The sequence below is a fragment of the Hypanus sabinus genome, chromosome 11 (assembly GCF_030144855.1).
Source record: "Hypanus sabinus isolate sHypSab1 chromosome 11, sHypSab1.hap1, whole genome shotgun sequence".
Lineage (NCBI taxonomy): Eukaryota > Metazoa > Chordata > Chondrichthyes > Myliobatiformes > Dasyatidae > Hypanus > Hypanus sabinus.
Window position 1 is genome coordinate 11,768,578 of NC_082716.1, and position 22,109 is coordinate 11,790,686.

Sequence of the window (22,109 nt, forward strand, 5' to 3'; positions counted from 1 at the left end):
CAAGGACCTGGACCCACAGCAATTTGTCTATCGCCACAGTAAGTCAACAGCAGATGCAATCTCAATGGCTCTTCACCTGGACAATACAAACACCTATGTCAGTATGCTGTTTGTTGACTATATCTCAGCATTTAACACCATCATTCTCACAGTCCTGATTGATAAGCTACAGAACTTGGGCCTCTGTAGTACCTCCCTCTGCAAATGGATCCTCGACTTCCTAACCAGAAGACCACAATCTGTGTGGATTGGTGATAATATCTCCTCCTTGCTGATGATCAGCACTGGTGCACCTCAGGAATGTGTGCTTAGCCCACTGCTCTACTCTTTCTATACCCATGTCTGTGTGGCTAAGTATTGCTCAAGCACCATCTATAAATTTGCTGATGATACAACCATTGTTGGTAGAATCTCAGATGGAGATGAGAGAGCGTGCAGGAGCAAGATATACCAGCTAGCTGATTGGTGTCGCAGCAACAAACTATTTCATTAGCAGTTTGAAGAGATTTGGTTTGTCAACTAAAACACTTGAAAACTTCTGAAGATGTACTGTGAGCAGCATTCTGACAGGCTGCATCACTATCTGGTATGGGGAGGGGGGGTGGTGTTGCTACTACACAGGACCAAAAAAAGCTACCGAAAGTTGTAAAAGTAGTCAACTCCCTCTTGGATACTAGCCTTCATAGTACCCAAGACATCTTCAAGGAGCGGTGACTCAGAGAGGCAATATCCATTATTAAGGACCTCCATTACCCAGAACATGCTCTCTGCTTATTGTTACCATCAGGTAGGAGGTACAGAAGCCTGAAGGCACACACTCAGTGATTCAGGAACAGCTTCTTCCCCTCTGTCATATGATTCCTAAATGGACATTGAACCCATAAACACTAACTCACTTTTTTAAAAATATGTATAATTTCTGTGTTTGCACTATTTTAAATCTTTCTATATTATAATCCTTTCTATAATATAATACATTGCATCGTACTGCTGTTGGTAGGTTAACAAACTTCATGACACATGCTGGTGATAATAAACCTGATTCTGATTAATGTTTCAGATGGTTGTATTTAGAGTCAAAAGGCACTAAAGATACGTCAGCTCCTCAGAAGGATGTTGATTATTCCTCTGTCACTCATTTTGTGACAAATCATTAGATTTTTGTTTTAAAGATCCTTCAATGATTAGAAGCAAGCTTTGGCTGTTTTAACCATGAAAGATCTTTAATCACTATCAAAAGTACTTTGCATTCTATGAAGAGCTATAATCACTGTAACACTCTCAATTTTTTAATTACGCTAAGCTGAAGCTGTATCCTGTACATCTCTGTTAAAATAATTGCCCATGAATGTGTTGAACATTTGCACTGTGCTGGCAGAGGACCCAGGTGGCCACAAACAATTGTCCATCATCTGATTCTGCTGCAGTTTGTTCAAACAACTAATGAATATCTGATATTATTCCCCGTATTCTTTAATAGATTCTGAATTCAAGGTGGAATCTCTGTGTGATAGGAGACATATTACTCTGAATAATGGCTTTATAAGGAGGATTGTGGAACAGTTTATTTGATTTGAGTCTTGCAGCCACTGCTCAGTTGGACAATTAACCCATTAGTTTTGGCCTGTTCCATCAGATGAAGCCTGCCTTGTTGTTCCTATGTTTTGTAACGTTTATTATTTTCTTTAAATGATTTTTAGAGGCATAGAGTCATGCACAGAAACAGGCCCTTTGGCCCATTTAGTCTATGCCGAACTATTATTCTGCCTAGATCCATCGCTCCACACCTGGACCATAGCCCTCCATATCCCACCCATCCATGTACTTATCCAAACTGCTCTTAAATTTTGAAATTGACCCCACATCCACCAATTCCACTGGCAGCTCATTTCACATTCTGAGCGAAGTTCCCGCTCATGTTTCCCTTAAATATTTCACCTTTCACTCTTAACCTATAATCTATTGTTCTAAGCTCACCCAACCAGAGTGAAAAAGCCTGCTTGCATTTATCATGTCTATACCCCTCATAATTTTGTATACATCTCCCCTCCTTCTTCTATGCTCCAGGGAATAAAGTCCTAACCTATTCAACCTTTCCCTGTAACTCAGTTCCTTAAGTTCTGATAGCACCCTGTAAATTTTCTCTGTACTCTTTCAGACTTATTTCTGCCACTAAAACAGTATTTGTTTAGATGACACAACACTTTGCAGTGCCAGTGACTCAGGTTCAATTCCTGCCTCTGTCTGTAAAGTGCTTGAACGTTCTCCTGGTGATCACGTGAGTTTCCTCTGGGTGCTCTGGTTTCCTGCCACAGTCCAAAGATGTTCTGGTTGCTGGGTTAGTTGGTCATGGTAAATTGTCCTGTGATTAAGCTCGGGTTAAATCAGAGGGTCGGAAGAGTCTATTCTGCATTGTATTTCAGTAGATTAAAAAAAATATAGAAATAGAAATTAAAGCAGAAAATGCTGGGAGCTTTCACCAGGTCAGGCAACATTGGGAGTTGCTGGGCGGTACAGCACTAAGGGCCAGAAGAGCCCATTCTGCACTGTATCTCAATAAATAAATCAGCCCCTTGAAATGTACTCATAATGTTGTCAGCTAAAAGCCATAGATGTTGGCTTGCACAAAAGTGTATAAAACTGGACAAGAGCAAAACCTCAGGACGAGCTGGTTCGAAGTGCTTGATTCCACACCATTTGCCTCTGTGGCTCTATGACTTGGAATGACCGGAAGTATGAGGCACAGAAAAAGCCTCTTCAGCCCACCACATCCATGCCGAACTTTGTGCCCAGTTACACTAATCCCATTTGCCGGTACCAATTTCATAGCCTTTCCTATTTACATGCCAGTCTAAATGACACTTAAATGTGGTGAATGCATCGGATTCTACCATCTCTTCTGGCAGAGAGTTCCCAATATCAGCCACTACCTGTGTTAAAAAATAGTGCACTTACCTCTTCAATCACCTTTAAAACTCCTTTTTCACCTTAAACATATTGAATGCACTCTTTTGCTATCTCTACCCAAGAGGTTTATTCTATCTATTCTATCTAAGCCTCTTATTTATTTTATATATCATTATCTGGTCATCCCTCAGACATCATTAGTCCAGGGAAAAAACCAGCCTATCTAATCTTTCCTTGATTGAACATTAGACAAGACCTTAAGGTAAAAGAACTCTGAGGGGAAAGTGATCATAATATGATCAAATTCACCCTGAAATTTGAGAAGGAGAAGCGAAAATCAGATGTTTTAAGTATTACAGTAGAGTAAAGGGAATTCCAGAGCCATAAGACAGGAGTTGGGCAGAATTGATTGGAAAAGAACTCTGGCAGGGATGATGGCAGAGCAATAATGGCTGGAATTTCTAGAAGCAATTTCGAAGGCACAGGATATACATATCTCACAGAAGAAGAAGAAGAAGAAGAAGAAGTATTCTAAAGGCAACTTGACACAACCACGGTTAACAAGGGAGTCAAAACCAACATAAAAGCCAAAGAGAGGGCATATAATAGAGTAGGGGTACACATCCACAGATCCTTGAAAGTTGCCTCACAGATAAATAGGGTAGTTAAGAAAGCTTATGGGGTGTTAGCTTTCATAAGTCGTGGGATAGAGTTTAAGAGGCACAATGTAATGATGCAGCTCTATAAAACTCTAGTTAGGCCACGCTTGGAGTACTGTGTCCAGTTCTGGTCACCTCACTATAGGAAGGATGTGGAAGCATTGGAAAGGGTGCAGAGGAGATTTACCAGGATGCTGCCTGGTTTAGAGAGTATGCATTATGATCAGAGATTAAGGGAGCTAGGGCTTTACTCTTTGGAGAGAAGGAGGATGAGAGGAGACATGATAGAGGTGTACAAGATAATAAGTGGAATAGACAGAGTGGACAGCCAGTGCCTCTTCCCCAGGGCACCACTGCTCAGTACAAGAGGACATGGCTTTAAGGTAAGGGGTGGGAAGTTCAAGGGGGATATTAGAGGAAGGTTTTTCACTCAGAGAGTGGTTGGTGCGTGGAATGCACTGCCTGAGTCAGTGGTGGAGGCAGATACACTGTGAAGTTTAAGAGACTACTAGACAGGTATATGGAGGAATTTAAGGTGGGGGGTTATATGGGAGGCAGGGTTTGAGGGTTGGCACAACATTGAGGACTGAAGGGCCTGTAATGTGCTGCACTATTCTATGTTCTATGTTCTACACCAAAAAATTAGTGGGAAATTTGAAGCTTGGGAAGCGTTTAAAAACCAACAGAAGGCAACTAAAAAATCTATTAAGGAGATAAAGATGGAATAAAAATGTAAGCTAGCCAATAATATTAAAGAGGATACCAAAAATTTCTTCAAATATTTAAAGTGTAATAGAGAGGCGAGAGTGCCTATCAGACCACTGGAAAATTATGCTGGAGGGTTAGTAATGAGGGACAACAAAACAGCGGATGAAAACGAGCAGTATGGTGGAAGTTCCCGGTGTCAGGGGACATGAAGTGTTTGAAATTACCATAACTGGACAGAAGGCTATTTGGGAACTGAAAGGTCAGAAGGTAAGTAAAGGACCTAGACCAGATGATATACACTCTAGAGTTCTGAAAGAAATTGTAGAGTCATTAGTAATGATCTTTCAAGAATCACTAGATTCTGGAATGGTTCCAGAAGACTGGAAAATTGCAAATGTCACTCCACTCTTCAAGAAGGGAGAGAGGCAGTAGAAAGGAAATATAGGCCAGTTCATCTGACCTCAGTGGTTGGGAAGATGTTAGATTCAATTGTTAAGGATATCCTTTCAGGGTACTTGGAGGCATTTGATACAATTTCATGGATTCCTTAAGGGAAAATCATACCTGAAAAATCCGTTGGAATTGTTTAAAGAAATAACAAGTAAGATAGACAAAGGAGAATAGGTGGATGTTGTGTACTTGGATTTTCAGAAGGCCTTTGACAAGGTGCCACACAGGAGGCTGCTTAACAAGCTACAAGCCCATGGCATGGATAAATCAGTAGCTGATTGGCAGGAGGAAAAGAATGGGAATAAAGGGAGTCTTTTCTGGCTAGTTGCCAGTCACTAGTGGTTTCCCTTAGGGGTCCATGTCGGGACAGATTCTATTATGTTGTATGTCAATGATTTGGATAACAGGATTGATGACTTTGTTGCAAAGTTTGCAGATGATATGAAGAAAGTTGGAGGGGCAGGTAGTTTTGAAGAAGTAGAGAGGCTACAGAAAGACTTAGACAGATCAGAGAATGGGCAAAGAAATGGCAGATGGAATACAGTGTCTGGAAATGTACTGTCATGCACTTTGGTAGAAGAAATGAAAGAGATGAAATGCTTATAAATGGAGAGAAAATACAAAAAACTATTATGGAAAGAGATTTTGGAGTCCTTGTACAGGATTCCTGAAGGTTAATTTGTAGATTAAGTTTGTGGTGAGAAGGCAAATGCAATGTTAGCATTCATTTCAAGAGGACTAGAATATATGCAAGGTTGTAATGCTGAAACTTTATAAAGCACTGGTGAGGTCTCATGGAGTATTTTGAGCAGTTTTGGGCCCTTTATCTTAGAAAAGATGTGCTGAAACAGGAGAGGATTTTAAAGGAAGTTCACGAAAATGTCTCCAGGATTGGATGGTTTGTTATATGAAAAGCGTTTGACGGCTCTGGGCCTGTATTCATTAGAATTCAAAAGAATGAGGGTGACCTCATTGTAACCTATCAAATAGTGAAAGGCATTGATAGAGTGATGTGGAGAAGATGTTTCCTATGGTGGGAGAATCTAAGACCAGAGGACACAGCCTCAGAATAGAGGGGCATCCTTTGAGAATGGAGATGAGGAGGAATTTCTTTAGCCATAGGGTGGTGAAACTGTGGAATTCTTTGCCACAGGCAGCTGTGAAGCCAAGTCATTATGTATATTTAAGGCAGAGGTTGATAGATTCTTGATTGGTCGGGGCATGAAGAGATATGGGGAGAAGACAGGAGACTGGGGCTGAGAGGAAAATTGGATCAGCCATGATGAAATGGCAGAACAGATTCAATGGAACAAATGGCCTATTTCTGCTCCTATATGTTATGCCCTTATGATCTTATGAATCTCCTCTGAAGTTTCTCCAGCACGACAATGATTGTTGATCAACAATGGTTATCGTGCTGTGAATGCAACAGTACACAATACTCAAGTGTGGTCTAAGAAATGTTTTGCTCAGATGCAATATAATTTAAGATTTCAGATTATCTCTATTTGTCACGTACATTGAAACATACAGTGAAATGAGTCATTTGCATCAATGACCAACACTGTCTGAGGATGCAGTATGGCAGCCCAGCTAGTGTCGCCATGGAAACCAGAGCACTCGATGGAAACCTATGTGCCAACAGAGATAATGAACAAACTCCTTGCAGACAGTGGGGGGGAATGGAACCCTAATTATTTGCCCTGTGAAGCACTAAACGCTACCCACCCTAATGTCTCAACCTTTGTATCAGATTGGCGTGGCATGGTGGCATAGTGCTTAGCACAATGCTTTACGGTACAGGCGACTGGGGTTCATTTCCTGCTGCTGCCAGTAAGGAGATTGTACATGCTCCCCATGACCACAGAAGTTTCCTGAGTGCTCTGGTTTCCTCTCACTGTCCAAAGATGTACTGGTTAGTAGGTCTTGTAGATTGTTCTCTGATCAGGCTAGGATCAAATTGGGGGGTTAGCTGGGCAGTAAGAGCCTATTCCATGCAGCATCTCAATAAATAAATAAATGGAAATAAAAACAGAAAATGTTGGGAATTTCCAGCAAATCAGGCAGCATTTGTAGAGAGATAAACACAGTTAATGATTTACTGTTGTTGCTTTTTTGATTGGTTTCCTCTGTTTTGTTGTGTCCTGTGTTATTCTGCTGAACACCGTGGGCACTCTCAGTCAGAATGCATCATGACGCTTACAGACTGGCCCAAGCACATTCTTGAATGTGTTGGTTGTTAATGTAAATGATGCATTTCACCATATGTATCAATGTATGTGTGATAAATAAGTCTGAAGCTGAAAACGAATCTCAATCTAATATTCACAAAATGCTGGTGGAACACAGCAGACTAGGCAGCATCTATAAGGAGAAGCACTATCGACGTTTCGGGTCGAGACCCTTCGTCAGGACTAACTGAGAGGAAAGATAGTAAGAAATATGAAAGTAAAAGGGGGACGTTTTCCCCTCCCCCTCCTACTTTCAAATCTCTTACTATCTTTCCTTTCAGTTAGCCCTTTCAAAAGGTCTGGCCCTAAACGTCGACAATGCTTCTCCCTTTAGATGCTGCCTGGCCTGCTGTGTTCCACCAGCATTTTGTGTGTGTTGCTTGAATTTCCAGCATCTGCAGATTTCCTCATGTTTGCTCAATCTAATATTTCAGGTTGATGACAGTTCAAGTTCAAGTTTATTGTCATCTGATTCTACATATATACAACCAAATGAAACAGCATTCTTCTGACCACAGTGCTCCTGCAAAACGTATATCACACACAACAGACAGAACAAAATATTACCACAAATAAGTTAATAAAATATAATTCAAAATCCATGTAGTCTGTAGCATAGATAAACAGTTAACAGATAGTAAACAGTTAACAACTCACTGCCCTAGCGACGAGACCTCAGTGGTGGCAGGGTATTCATTCGTCTCGCAGCTGTTACCCAGCCTGGTAGTCCTAGTTTTGATGCTCTTGTACCTCCTTCCTGCAGGTGGTGGGTCAAAGAGATTGTGGGAGGGGTGGTAGGGTTTCTCAACAATGCTTCAGACTCTGTACAATGATGATGATGATGTTGGCATCCGTTAGTCTCACAAGACCATGGATCTACGCCTGGAAAGTCTTGCTTCGGTCTGGAGTGTCCTCTCCAGGGCGTAGGCCTGAGCGAGGTTGTATGGGAGACCAGCAGTTGCCCAAGCAGCAAGTCTTCCCTCTCCACGCCACCAATGTTGTCGAAGGGGAGGGCAAGGGCCGATACGGCTTGGCATCGATGACGTCACAGGAGTTGCTAGAGTGAGATTGAAGGCAACATTGGACTGCCTTAGGGACTCCAGCTCCGGATTTGTCCTCAGGGTTTACTCCCAAAGCCTTTCCCATGAGTGAGTATGGCCACAAGGCAGCGGAGGTTTGAAATCAGAGTTTTCCCTCTCTTAGATGGACTGCCTTCCCAGGCTGACAAGCTCCATCTGTATAAAATCTATTTATTACAGCTGTTCCTAAATATTGACTGAACTTTTATAGTATGTACAATCTGTAGTTCTGATTTTTGAATAAGATTGTTTAATATTATTTCCAGAGCACAAGTGTAAAGGAGAACAAAATAATTGTTACTCCGGATCTGATGGAACACAAAATAAAAACACAGTAAGATAAAGAGCACAAAAATAAAAAAACACAATAAATATAAAAACATAAGATAGTTTATATACATAGATTGATTGTACATCCATAAAGTGACGCTATGTCTGTACATAAAGTGACTGACAGGAAATGATAAGGTAGTGGTGGTAGGGGATGTGCAGGGATTGATTGGTGAGTGGAGATGTTGATCAGCCTTACGGCTTGGGGAAAGTAATTGCTTTTGAATCTGGTGGTCCTGGCGTAAATGCTGCGTAGCCTCCTCCCTGATAGGAGTGGGACGAACAGACAGTGAACAGCGAGCAGGGTGTGTATGATCCTTTATGATGTTTTTTCTGTATAACACTGGGATTTAACATTGTGGACCTATTGATGTTTATACCTTATCACCAACCGTTCTCTAGGCTGCAAATGTGTGCAGAGAGTTTCTGAAGTAATTTGTGAGGAACCTTTAGAGATGTGGTCTGACAATCATCATGCGCCATGTTGTCCGACATGGGCAATCATGGTCCTGACCATACCAGTTCTTAGCAAACTTTTCTGCAGAAGTGGTTTGCCATTTCCTTCTTCTGGGCAGTGCCTTTACAAGATGGGTGGCCCCAGCCTTTATCAATACTCTTACTTTATCAATACTGTCTGCCTTGTGTCACTGGTGGCATAACTAGGACTTGTGATATGCACCAGCTGCTCAAACAACCATCCACCACCTGGTTTCATGGCTTCACATGACCCTGATCAGGGGGCTAAGAAGGTGCTACACCTGTGACCCACAGGCTGTCATAAAGAAGGAGCCCCTTACGCCTCCTTTGGTAGAGACATATCTCTACCCCACCATCCTACTATTATATTATTTCATTAATAAAATATAATTATTGATATTTTGAAATGGCATCAATTTTCCAGAATCTTGAAGAAAAATCAAGAGAAATTCAGAGGCAGGCCTAAAACTCTTCCACTCTTTGTCTGAATTTTAAACATCTTGCTTCATTCTGAGTCAAGACCTTAGCCCCTATCTTCTTCCAGCACTTGTGAAACTTCCTCTATCTCTTTTCCTCTTCATCCCCACTACTTTGCTTCCTCTGTAGACATTTCTCAGATTTTCTTATTCCATTCCTTTTCTGTGTCTCTTTCTCATTTCAAGTATGCCACTCTGCACTGTTTCCAGAACTGATATCCATCACAATATCTCTGGTTCAATACCACCGAGCCCTCACTTCCCACCCTGTGCTGCCCTCCTGTTTTTCCTTCTCCTCTTCTTCATGTCTTTGAAGTTCAAAGTAAACTTTATTATCAAAGTACATATATATTACCATATACTACCCTGAGATTCATTTTCTTGTGGGCAATCTTTGGAGTAGTAACTATAGCAGGATCAATGAAAGATCAACCAGAGAGCAGAAGATAACAAAATGTGCAAATGCAAATATAAATAAATAGCAATAAATAACAAGAACATGACATAACAAGATAAAGAGTCCTTAAAGTGAGATCATTGTGGGAACATCTCAATGTATGGACAAGTGAGTATAGTTATCCCCTTTGTTTAAGAGCCTGATGGTTGTTGGGCAGTAACTGTTCTTGAACCTGGTGGTGTGGGTCCTGATGCTCCTGGTGATGGATGCTACCTTCCTTTCCTGACATGTAGATACACTCTTTACCAGTGATGTACAGGGCTGAATCCAATACCTTTTGTACATTTGCCGTTCAAAGGCATTAGTGTTTCCAGACCAGCCTATGATGCAGCCAGCCAATACACTCTTTATTACATATCTATAGAAGTCTGCCAAAGTTTAGATGTCATGCTGAATCTCTGCAGGCTCCTCAAGAAGTAGATGAGCTGCTGCGCTTTCTTCACAAGGGGATCTGAACTAGAACAGCCTAGGAATGTAAAGCTGCTAACCTTCTCCACCTCTGATTCTCCGATGAGGACTGCATCAGCAAAAATGATAAAACAATGTACAAGGAGGAGGTTAAACACCTAGAGAGCTGGTGCAGTGACAACAGCTTGAAGCTTAATGTCACCAAAACCAAGGAGATAATCGTTGATTTCAGGTGGTTTCAGCCTGAGCACACATCCCTCAGCATCAGCGGCTCCACAGTGGAGAGAGTGGAAAACATCAAGTTCCTTGGGGTGCAGATCTCAGACAATCTCACCTGGTCCAGGAACACCACTGGGATTGTGAAACGAGCCCAGCAGAGATTGCACTTTTTGAGGAAGCTTAAACAAGCATCACTCCCCACTAACATCTTAACTACATTCTACAGAGGAGTGGTTGAGAGTGTGCTGACCTTTTGCATCACAACCTGGTACTCCAGCTGCAGTGCTGCCGACAGAAAAGCCTTGCAGAGGGTGGTTAGGGGAGCAGAGAAGGATATTGGGGTCTCCCTACCTTCTGTCCAAGACCTCTTTCAGAGTCAATGCCTCCAGAAGATACGGTACATCTTTAAAGACCCCTCACACCCTCTCCATGAACTGTTTGTTCTTCTGCCATCAGGTAAACGTTACAGGAGCATCAAAACTAAAACCACAAGGCTACTAAACAGCTTCCTCCCACAGGCAGTCAGACTGCTAAATAGCTGCTCTACCTGACTCTGCATTTGGACACTTTTAACTTGCACTGGACACTTATAACTTGTTTTTAACTGACATGTGGCTGTTTATTGTTATGTTTATTATTTAGTGTTGCATTTGTTATGTTATGATTGCACTGCTCCTGGGAAACGCTGTCTCATTCTGCCCTGCAGAGCTGATGTACGGTTAGAGTGACAATAAAGTTTTTGATTCTTGAATCATGGACCTCTGGTTTCCTTCTCCTGAAGTCTACAATCAGTTCCTTTGTCTTGCTGACACTGAGTGAGAAGTTGGTGTTATGACACCACTCAGCCTAATTCTCAATCTCTCTCCTGTATGCTGATTCATCACCACCATTGACTCGGCCCACAACAGTACTGTTATCAGCAACTTGAAAATGCTATTGGAGCTGTGCTTAGCCACACAATCATAGATGTAAAGATTTTCCTCTGCCATTCACAACCTTGCTTCCTATGTACCTGTGCTGCTCCAAACACCAGCCCCCCTTTCCTTGTCTAAGCCTTTGTCTCTCACACCTTTAGCCCACTCTCGGTCATTTGCCTTACTATGTCCACCCTTGTTTATTTTCCAGGTCAATCTCCTGGCATTCGGAGTCATTATTTACAAGGTGTTCCGGCACACTTCCATGTTAAAACCAGAAGTGAGCTGCTATGAAAATATTAGGTAAGTTTAAAGTCACCACATTCAGTTTTCAATTATTCTATTTTATATGGGGTTTTTTTTTTGCGGATTCTATTTTATTTCTTTGTTTTCCTGTGGATGCCTGCAAGAAAATGAACCTTAAGATTGTAGATGGTATACATACTTTGATGATAAGCTTACTTTGAACATAAGAAGTAGGTGCAGAACTAGACCATTTGGCCCATTGAGTCTTCTCTGCCATTCCACAATGGCTGATATAACTTCCCACTCAACCCCAATCTCCCCATAACTTTTGATGCCCTGACTAATTACGAACCTATCAGCCTCCACTTTAAATATACCTAATGAATTGGCCTCCACAGCCATCTATGGCAATGAATTCCACAGATTCACTACCCTCTGGCTAAATAAATTCCTCCACAACTCTGTTCTATTTATGTATAAGATGTCAACAAAATAGAGAGAGTACAGAGAAGATTTACTAGAATGTTACCTGGGTTTCAGCACCTAAGTTACAGAGAAAGGTTGAACAAGTTAGGTCTCTATTCATTGGAGCGTAGAAGGTTGAGGGGGGACTTGATAGACTTGATTTAAAATTATGAGGGGGATAGATAGAGTTGATGTGGATAGACTTTTTCCATTGAGAGTAGAGGAGATTCAAACAAGAGGACATGAGTTGAGAGTTAAGGGGCAAAAGTTTAGGGGTAACACGAGGGGGAACTTCTTTACTCAGAGAGTGGTAGCTGTGTGGAATGAGCTTCCAGTAAAAGTGGTAGAGGCAGGTTCGATTTTGTTATTTAAAAAAAAATGGATAGGTATATGGACAGGAAAGGAATGGAGGGTTATAGGCTGAGTGCAGATAGGTGGGATTAGGTGAGAGTAAGCGTTCGGCACAGACTAGAAGGGATGAGATGGCCTGTTTCCATGCTGTAATTGTTATATGGTTATATGGTTAAAGGGATGTCCTTGTATTCTGAGGCTGTGCCCTCTAGTTCTTGACTCACCCACTACTGGAAACATCCTCTCCACGAACACTCTATCTACAGCTCTTAAGATTTGGTAGGTGAAAATTAGTTTTGATTTAGACCTATTTATTATTTATCATATGTGCATCGAAACATACAGTGAAATGCATCGTTGGCATTAGCGACTGAGAGTGAGCTGGGGGCAGCCCACAAGTATCAGTTCACATTTCAGGACCAACATAGCAAGCCCATAATGTTCAGCAGAATAACAAGCACCCAACTTCAGAGTATATCTTAACATTAGAAAAAGCATCTGGCTTCTTCTTTTTCCTGTTTTGTACTTAGATCATAGATCATAGACCAGGACAACCCTTCAACCCACAACGTTGTACCAAACCAATTAAATTAGTAATCAAATGGACAACTAAATTAATCCCTTCTGCCTACACAGTGTCCATATCCTTCCATGTTCCTCACATTTGTGTGCCTATCTAAATACCTCTTAAAAGTCCCTAATGTATCTGTCAGAGTCACTAGTGAACTTGAGAGCATGTATCTCAGATACTTCAGCAGTTCAAACAAAACCACAGATTTATTACAGAAATTAACCAGCAAAACTAAAATGAACTCGGGCATGCTATACAGAATCTTGGAGAACAGAAATCATAAGACCATAAGATTTAAGAGCAGAAGTAGGCCATTCTGCTGCTCCACCATTCAATCATGGGTTGATCCATTTCATCCAGTCATCCCCACTCCCCTCCCTTTTCCTCATGCCCTTTGATGCACTGGCTAATCAAGAACCTATCTATCTCTGCCTTAAATACACCCAATGACTCCATAGCTGAGCATGGCAACAAATCCCATAGATTTACCACCCTCTGACTGAAGTAAATTCTCCACATCTCAATTATAAAAGGACGTCCTTCATTCCTGAAGTCGTACCCTCTTGTCCTAGAATCCTCTACCATGGGAAATAACTTTGCCCTATCTAATCTGTTCAGGCCTTTTAACATTTGGAATGTTTCTATGAGATCCCTCTCATTCTCCTGAACTCCAGGGAATACAGCCCAAGAGCATAGGACAATTTGAGTGGCCAATTAACCTTCTAACCAGCATATCTTTGGGGAGGAAACTGGTGCATCTGGAGACAACCCATGCAGTCACAGGGAGAACATACAAACTCCTTGTAGATGGCACTGGAATTGAACTCAAACTCTGGAATGCCCTGTAATAGGGCTGTGCTAACTGCTACGCTACTGTGGCTCCTAGCTACCATCCACAGTTTTCCAGTTTGCCCAACCCTGTCATATTGCACAAACAGTTTCTAAATCTCACTAAAGGCATATCCTCCGACTTCAGGATCAGGAAGGGATTGTCCCTCCAAAACGCAAAGTCAACAATCAGCCTTTTCCCCTCACTCCTAGTAATAAGCATTGGCTTCCAAAGGGAACAATGACACAGCTCTGCTAACACTGAAAACTAAATATTTCCCAGTGATGAATTGCCTCTATGCTCCAAGTGACACTGTGTAATTCAACTAAACCTACCTTACAAGAATGCAGGATTGAACGTACAATCAGTGCCATTGTATTAGGTACCTTCAGCAACTAATAAAGTGGCCACTGAGTGTATGTTTGGGGATTTCTGCTGCTGTAGCTCATCCACTTCGAGGTTTGATCTGTTGTGTATTCAGAGATGCTCTTCTGCACACCACTGTTGTAACGATTAGTTATTTGAATTACTGTCATTTTCCTGTCAGTTTGAACCAGTATGGCCATTCTCCTCTGACCTCTCTCATTGACAAGACATTTTCAGCAACAAAACTGCAGCTGACTGAATGATTTTTTTTTTGCTTTTTGCTCTATTCTCTGTAAAATCAAGAGACTGTTGAGTGTGAAAATCCCAGGAAATCAGCAGCTTCTCAAACCACCCTGTCTGACACCAGAAATTATTCCACAGTTAAAGTGACTTAGATCACGTTTCTTCCACATTCTGATGTTTGGTCTGAACGACTGAACCACTCGACCACGTCTGCATACTTATCAAAGTGCAAAGTAAATTTATTATCAAAGTACATGTATGTCACCAGATACAACCCTGAGATTCATTTTCTTGCAGGCATACTGAATAAATCCATAGAATAATAGTCATGACAGAATCAATGAAAGACTGCACCAACTTGCATGTTCAATCTGTGTGCAAAAGGCAAATGCAAATGCAGATATGAAACACACACAAAATGCTGGAGGAATTTATCAGGCCCGGCAGCATCTATGGAAAAGAGTAAATAGTCGATGTTCCAGCCTGCGACCCTTCGTCAGAGCTGGAAAGGTAGTGGAGAAGTTGGAGTAAGAAGGCGGGGGAGGGGAGAAGTAAGTACAAAGTGGCAGGTGATAGGTGAAACTGGGAGAGGGGAAGGGGAGATGTATAAAGCTGATGTGAATGAGATAGAGGGCTGGAGAAGGGGGAATCTGATAGAAGACCATGAAAGAAAGGGAAGAGTGAGGAGCACCAAAGGGAGGTGATGGGCGGGTAAGGAGATAAGGTGAGAGAGGGCAATGGGAATGGGGAATGGTGAAGGGGAGGGGTAATTACTAGATGTTTGAGAAATTGATATTCGTGCCCCATTTTAATTCCACTTCCCATTCCCATATGCCAATCCATGGCCTCCTGTACTGCCGCAATGAGGCCACACTCAGAGTGGAGGTACATCACCTTATTTTTCATTTGGGTAGGCTCCATGCTGATGGCGTGAATATCGATTTCTTGAACTTTGAGTAATTGATGGCTCAGTGACAGCCTCATAACATCGGAGACCCAGATTCAATTCTCACCAATGACACTATCAGATTTACGACAACCTCCCCTATGACTGCAGGCTTTTCCCCTGCTACTCTTGATTCATAAGACCCTAAGGCATAGGAACAGTACTAAGTCATTTGGCCTATCAAGTCCACTGCACTATATCGTTCTCGAACACATTCTCCTGCCTTCTCCCTGTAAACTTTAACATCCTTACTAATAAAGAACATATTAGACTCCACTTTAAATATACCCAATGACTTGGCCTCCAAAGCCATCTGTGGCAACGAATTCCACAGATCCACCACCCTCTAGCTCCAGAAATTCCTCCTCATCTCTGTTCTAAAGTGACGTCTTTATGTTCTGAGGCTGTGCCCTCTGGTCCTAATCTCCCCACACATTCAATCTCTCACAAATGGAGGCGCCATGGTAGTGAAACAGTTAGTGTGATGCTATTACAGCTCGCACCTTCAGAGTTCAGAGTTCAACTCCATTGTCCTCTGTAAGGAGTTTGTATGTGTTTCCCGGGAACATTTGGGTTCCCTCCGGTGCTCAGGTTTCCTCCCACAATCCAAAGGCATACTGGGTAGTAGGTTAATTGGTCATTGTAATTGTCCTGTGATTAGACTAGGGTTAAATAAGTGGGTTGCTGGGTGGTGCACCTGAAAGTGCCTGATCCATGCTGTATCTCGAAAGAATTGTTTTGTAATTCCAGAAATGTACTGTTCAGTCAAATAACTGGCTGCTTTGTCCTGTGGCTGTCTGTGGAAAGACAGATCTCAGGGTTGTATACTGCATACATACTTTGATAATAAACGTACTTTAAAACTTAAACTGTAGAAGCCTGAAGTCCCACGCCACCAGGTTCAGGAGCAGCTACTTCCCTTCCACCATTTGTTCATCGAAGCAACCTGGACAGCCCAATTACCTCAGTACAACAGCAATACAATCACTTTACACTACAGCGGATATGCTTTTACTGTTCTCGCCGTAAAGTTTCTTTCACTTGTGTTTCTCTTGTGAATGCTGCCCATGTGATGCTGCTGCAAGTAGGTTTTTCATTGCAGCCGTACACACATCTACTCTTACAGATGGCAACAAGCTCCAACTTAGTGTCTTCAGTGTTTAGGTGAGGGGTAAAACCTGGAAGGCTCCCTGGCTGACAGTTAGCTTAGACCCGATGGGCTGAAGGGACTGCACCAGCGCGGTGACTCTTGCTATGACTCTGAAAACCCGGGAGGGGCAAGATGAGCAGAAGGTTCTCCAGTGGGACGGTGAAGAAAATGTGACAGCAAGCTAATTCGGAGCGGTGGCGAAGAGAAAGCACACACACTCAACCATCTTCAGGAGCGCAAGGGTATCCCAGAGCACTTTACAGCTGATGAAATATTCAGTTGTAATGGAGGGAATGCAGCAGCAAGACATGTACAACTAGGACAGGAGAAAATGGAGCAGGAATAGGCCGTATGGATCCTCAAGCTAGCTCCCACAGGCAGTGATGAGCAAAACACATACAGACATATGTATAAATCAACAGTATGAATACACCAGTCAGTTCCTCTTGCCTCTTCTGCCATTCAAAGAGATCCTGCCTAATTTAATTGTGGTCTTCATTCGCGGTAACCTTCAACCTTATCAAGAATTGACCATCATGAAGGACCCTCACCACCCAGGACATGCCCCCTTCTCATTACTACCATGGTTTTAAAGCTACTTAAAATACTATTTCTATCATTGTTTGAGAAAGACTCAAAGATTCATTATGCTCAGATAGTAAGCAAAATTCACCTCATGTTTATCTTCAAGGGTTAACCACATACTTCCATCATTAAGGACCCCACCAGTGCCGCCGGCTTTATGGGGATCTAAAGTGGTGGGAGGTCACAGGTGAGAGTGCTCTCCCAGTACCCAGGACATGCCTTCTTCTGCTTATTATCATCAGGGAGGAGGTACAGGAACCTGAAGACTCACACTCAAGCCTTCAGTGACATTTTCTTCCCTTCTGCTGTCAGATTTCCAAACACTACCTCACTACTCTGCTCTCCACTTACCCAACTCGTGTGTTTATTTATATTTCTTATTGTAACTTTCAGAATATTTTTTATTATTATGTATTGCACTGTACTGCTGCACGAAATAACAAATTCCACGAAACTCAACTTTTTATTCTGGCATCTTACCCCTTTCTTCTCAGTCCTGAAGAAAAGTGTTGGCCCAAAACATAGACCATCTATTCATTTCCATAGATGCTGCCTGACCTGCTGAGATCAATGAGAGAGTTGGCAGAAGATGATGACATATCACAATGCCAGTGAAGGCAGAGGAAGGCTGCAGCAGTGAAGGGTTCCCATTTATCTTGTATTCCATGCCACTGACCCCAATCTGTCAAGGACTATGTGATGGCCTCCTGTATGTCAACCTCCCCATGTTAAACAGTTATACTCAGGCATTCTCCTTCTCAGGAGGACCAGATGGACCTCCTGAGACAGATGGACCTGAGGTGGGTTTGGTCCTCCTAAGATGCAACTGGACCTCCTCAGATTAGTGTGGCCCTCTTCAGGTGGGCCCGGCTCTCTTGAGATGAGTCTGGTCCTCAGTTGTAGGTCTGTTTGGGTGACCTAGCTCTGCATGGATGGTAAATTAATGTACGCTCACCCTGTTTTCCAGGTCTTGTGCTCGTGGTGCCCTGGCCCTTCTCTTCCTCCTTGGTGCTACCTGGACCTTCGGGGTGTTGCACATTGTCAAGGGAACCATGGTGACAGCGTATCTATTCACCATTTCCAATGCATTCCAAGGGATGTTCATCTTCATATTTCTCTGCATCCTGTCAAAGAAAGTAAGTGACACCTAAGAACGAGAGCATGAACCACTGGAGTGGTACAGCTCAAGCTGCTCAAGTTCTTTCCTGATTTCAGTGCTGTCCACATAGATAGTGCATGAGTTTCTTCCAGGGGTTTCAGTCTTCAAAGAACAGATTGTGGACCTCAGAAAAGGAAAGATGAGGGAACACACGCCAGTCCTCATACAGAGATCAGAAATAGAGAGTGAGCAATTTCAGGTTCTTGGGTGTCAATACCTCTGAGGACCTAACCTGTACCCAACACATCAACACAGCTTTAAGAAGACAAGATGGTGGCTATTTTCCTTTAGGAGTTTGAGAAGATGCCAAATGTCACCTGAAGCACTCGAAAATTTCTACAGATTCCACAGAAAATTTCCACAATTTCCATGGAGAGCTTTCTAACTGGCTGCCTCACTGTCTGGCATGGGGAATGGGGAGGCTATTGAACAGGATCAGAGGGTTGTAAACTTAGTCAGCTCCATCACGGGCACTAGCTGCCTTAATATCCAGGCCATCATCGTAGTGGCTCTCATATGAGTGGACAAAGTCAGAGTGGTGATCTTGAGGCTTTAGATCTTCTAGGCTTCTGCAAAGAAAGGCTTCAGTCAGACATAGCAAAAAAAGAAGAGCTCAAGATTAAATTTCTTTTTCTCCTTCACTTCTTTATGTTGCTCAGTTAGGACAGCAGAGATACCAGGCAGGATACTGGAATGCTCCTCCTGTGAGATGTGGGAAGACAGGGAGACCTCCAGTGTCCCTGATGACTACAACTGCAAGACATGCATCCAGCTGCAGATTCTAACAGTCCACGTTAAGGAGCTGAACTGGATCAATTCCAGATCATTTGGGAGGCTGAAGGGGTGATAGATAGGTTATATAGAGAGGTAATTACACCCAAGGTGCAGGACAAAGGAAAATGGGTGACAGTCAGAAAGCAGAAAGGGGTTAAGGAGCTAGTGCAGAGTACCCCTGTGACCATCTCCCTCTACAACAGATATATCACTTTGGATACTGTCGGGGAAATGACATAACAGAGGAAAGTCACAGAGGTTGGGGCTCTGGCACTGAGTTTGGCATTGTGACTCTGAAGGGAAGTGGGGAGAATAGGCACACTGTGGTGATAGCAGATTCATTAGTTAGAAGATTGGACAGGAGGTTCTGTGGGCAAGAATGAGATTCCCAGATGGTATATTGCCTCCCGGGTACCAGTGTCTGGGATATCTTGGATCGAGCCCTCAGTATTCCTAAGTGGGAGTGTGAACAGCCAAAAGTCATGGCCACGTAGGTACCAATGACATGAGTGATGAGGTTCTGCATACGAAGTAGACAGAGTGAGGTGCTAAATTGTGATCTCAGGATTGCTACCTGTGCCACGTGCTAGTGAGGCTATATCTAAGAAGGTTATACAGCTAATATGTGGCTAAGGAGTTGGTGTAGGAAGGCAGGTGTAAGATTTCTGTATCATTAGGCACTCTTCCAGGGAAGGTACGACCTGGACTGAAGGGACGGTTTGCATCTGAAACAGAGGGGGACTGATACCTTAGCAAAAAGATACTGCATAGCGGGGTTCAATCTAGAGTTGCAAGGGGGTGGGAAGCAGAGTGCCAGAACAGTTAATGGAGAGGTTGTGGAGGTAGATGTTAGTAAATCCTCGGACAAAGTTAGGAATCAAAAGGTTGAGCATGCTGCGACCAGAGTCATCAGCCGCATATATTTCAATGCAGGAAGTACTGTAGGTAAGTCCGATAATAGTGCTGAAGATGAGGTAGCTTGTTTACAAACAGAGGCAATGTGCAGTGAGGAGAGGCTGTTGATAGGGCAGTCAACAGGATGAGTTGCAACATAAAGGGAATACAAAATCAAAAAGAGCGGATACAGGATTGAAGGTGTTATATTTGAATGTGCACAGTATAGGGAATAAAGTAGAGGAACTTGTAACACAGCTACAGATTGTCGTGTATGCTGTTGTGGGCATCACTGAATCATGGCTAAAAGAAGAACATTGCTGGGAGTTTAACGTCCAAGGATACCTATTGAATTGAAAGAACAGGCAGGAAACAGGGGGTGGGGGAGAGCATTGATATGTTGGTAAAAGAATTAAATCAAATCATACAAAACAGGTGACATAGAGTCAGAAGGAAGGAAATTATTGTGGACAGAACTAAAGAACTACAAGGGTAAAAAGACCCTGATGAGAGTTATATACAGACCCCCAAATAGTAGTAAGGATGTGGCCTACATATTACATCAGGAAATAGAAAATACATGCCAAAAGGGCAATACTATAGTAGTCATGGAGGATTTCAATATGCAGGTAGATTGGGGGGGGGGGGTGCTGGATTCCAAGAGGGGGATTTTCCAGAATGCCTACGAGATAAATTTTTAGAGCAGTTCATAGTTGAGCCATGATGGGATCAGCTATTCTGGATTGGGTGTTGTGCAATGAAACTGAATTGATTAGAGAGCTTAAGCAAAAAGAACCTTTTGGGAAAGTGATCATAATATAATCGAATTCCCCTGAGATTTGACAAGGAGAAGCTAAAGTCAGATGTGTCAGTAATACAGTGGAGTAGAGGAAATTACAGGGGCATGTGAGAGGAGTTGGCCAGAATTGATTGAAAAGAACACTGGCAAGGATGATGGCAGAGCAGCAATGGCTGGTGTTTCTAGAAGCAATTCGGAAGGCATAGGATATATACTGTACATCCCAAAGAAGATACAGTATTCTAAAGACAAGATGACACAACCGTGGCTAATAAGATAAGGCAAAGACAACGTAAAACCCAAAGAGAGGGCATACAATAGAACAAAAATTAATGGGAAGTTTGAGAATTGGGCAGCTTTTAAAAGCCAACAGAAGGCAACTAAAAAGGAATTAACAAGGTAGAAATGGAATAGGAAAGAAAACTAGCCAGTAATATTAAAGAGCATGCCAAAAGTTTCTTCAGGTATATAAAATGTAAAAGAGAGGTGAGAGTGGATATCAGACCATTGGAAGCATGAATTGTGTAAAGGAACCATTACTAGAGAGAAGGTTCTTGGGAAACTGAAATGTCTGAAGGTAGCTAAGCCATCTGACTGAAAGAGATGGCTGAAGAAATCATGGAGGCATTAGTAATGATCTTTCAAGAATTACTCGATTCTGGAAATGTTCCAGAAGACTGGAAGATTGCAAATGTCACTCCACTTTTCAAGAAGGGAGAGAAGCAGCAGAAAGGAAACTATAGGCCAGTTACCATGATCTCAGTGGTTGGAAAGATGTTGGAGTCGATTATTAAGTATAAAGTCTTAGGGTAAATGGAGGCGCATGTTTAAAGAGGCCATAGTCAGCATGATTTCCTCAAGGGAAAATCTATCCTGAATGATCTGCTAGAATTCTTTGAAGAACTAATAAGCAGGATAGACAAAGAAGAATCAGTGATGTTGTGCACTTGGATTTTCAGAAGGCTTTTGACAAATTGCCACACATGAGGCTTCTTAACAAGCTCAAGCTCATGGTATTACAAGAAAGATTCTGGTATGAATAAAACTGATGGCTTTGTTGCAAAGTTTGCAGAAGATATGATGATTAGTGGATGGGCAGATAGTTTTGAGGAGGTAGACAGGGTACAAAAGGAGTTGGACAAATCAGGAGATTGAGGAAAGAAATGGCAGATGGAATACAGTGTCGGGAAATGTATGGTCATGTACTTTGGTGGAAGAAATGGAAGGTTTATTGATTTTCTAAGTGGAAAGGAAACACAAAAAACTGAAGTGCCTAGGGACTTGGGAATTGTACAGGATTTCCTAAAGGTTAATTTGCAGGTGGATTTTGTGCTGAGAAAGGCAAATGCAATGTTAGCATTACTTTCTAAAGGACTGGAATATAAAAGCAAGGAAGTAATTTTGAAACTTTATAAA

The 22,109-nt window shown here is 42.3% G+C and overlaps 1 protein-coding gene across 1 annotated transcript in view; it reads left to right on the forward strand.

Moving 5' to 3' along the window:
• adgrl4 (adhesion G protein-coupled receptor L4) overlaps positions 1-22,109 on the forward strand; it is a 146,070-nt gene that overhangs the window by 108,665 nt on the left and 15,296 nt on the right. Inside the window, exons 13-14 of the mRNA XM_059983773.1 lie at positions 11,527-11,618; positions 18,035-18,203. Coding sequence (XP_059839756.1) covers positions 11,527-11,618; positions 18,035-18,203 — 261 coding nt within the window. The remainder of the gene's footprint in view (positions 1-11,526; positions 11,619-18,034; positions 18,204-22,109) is intronic.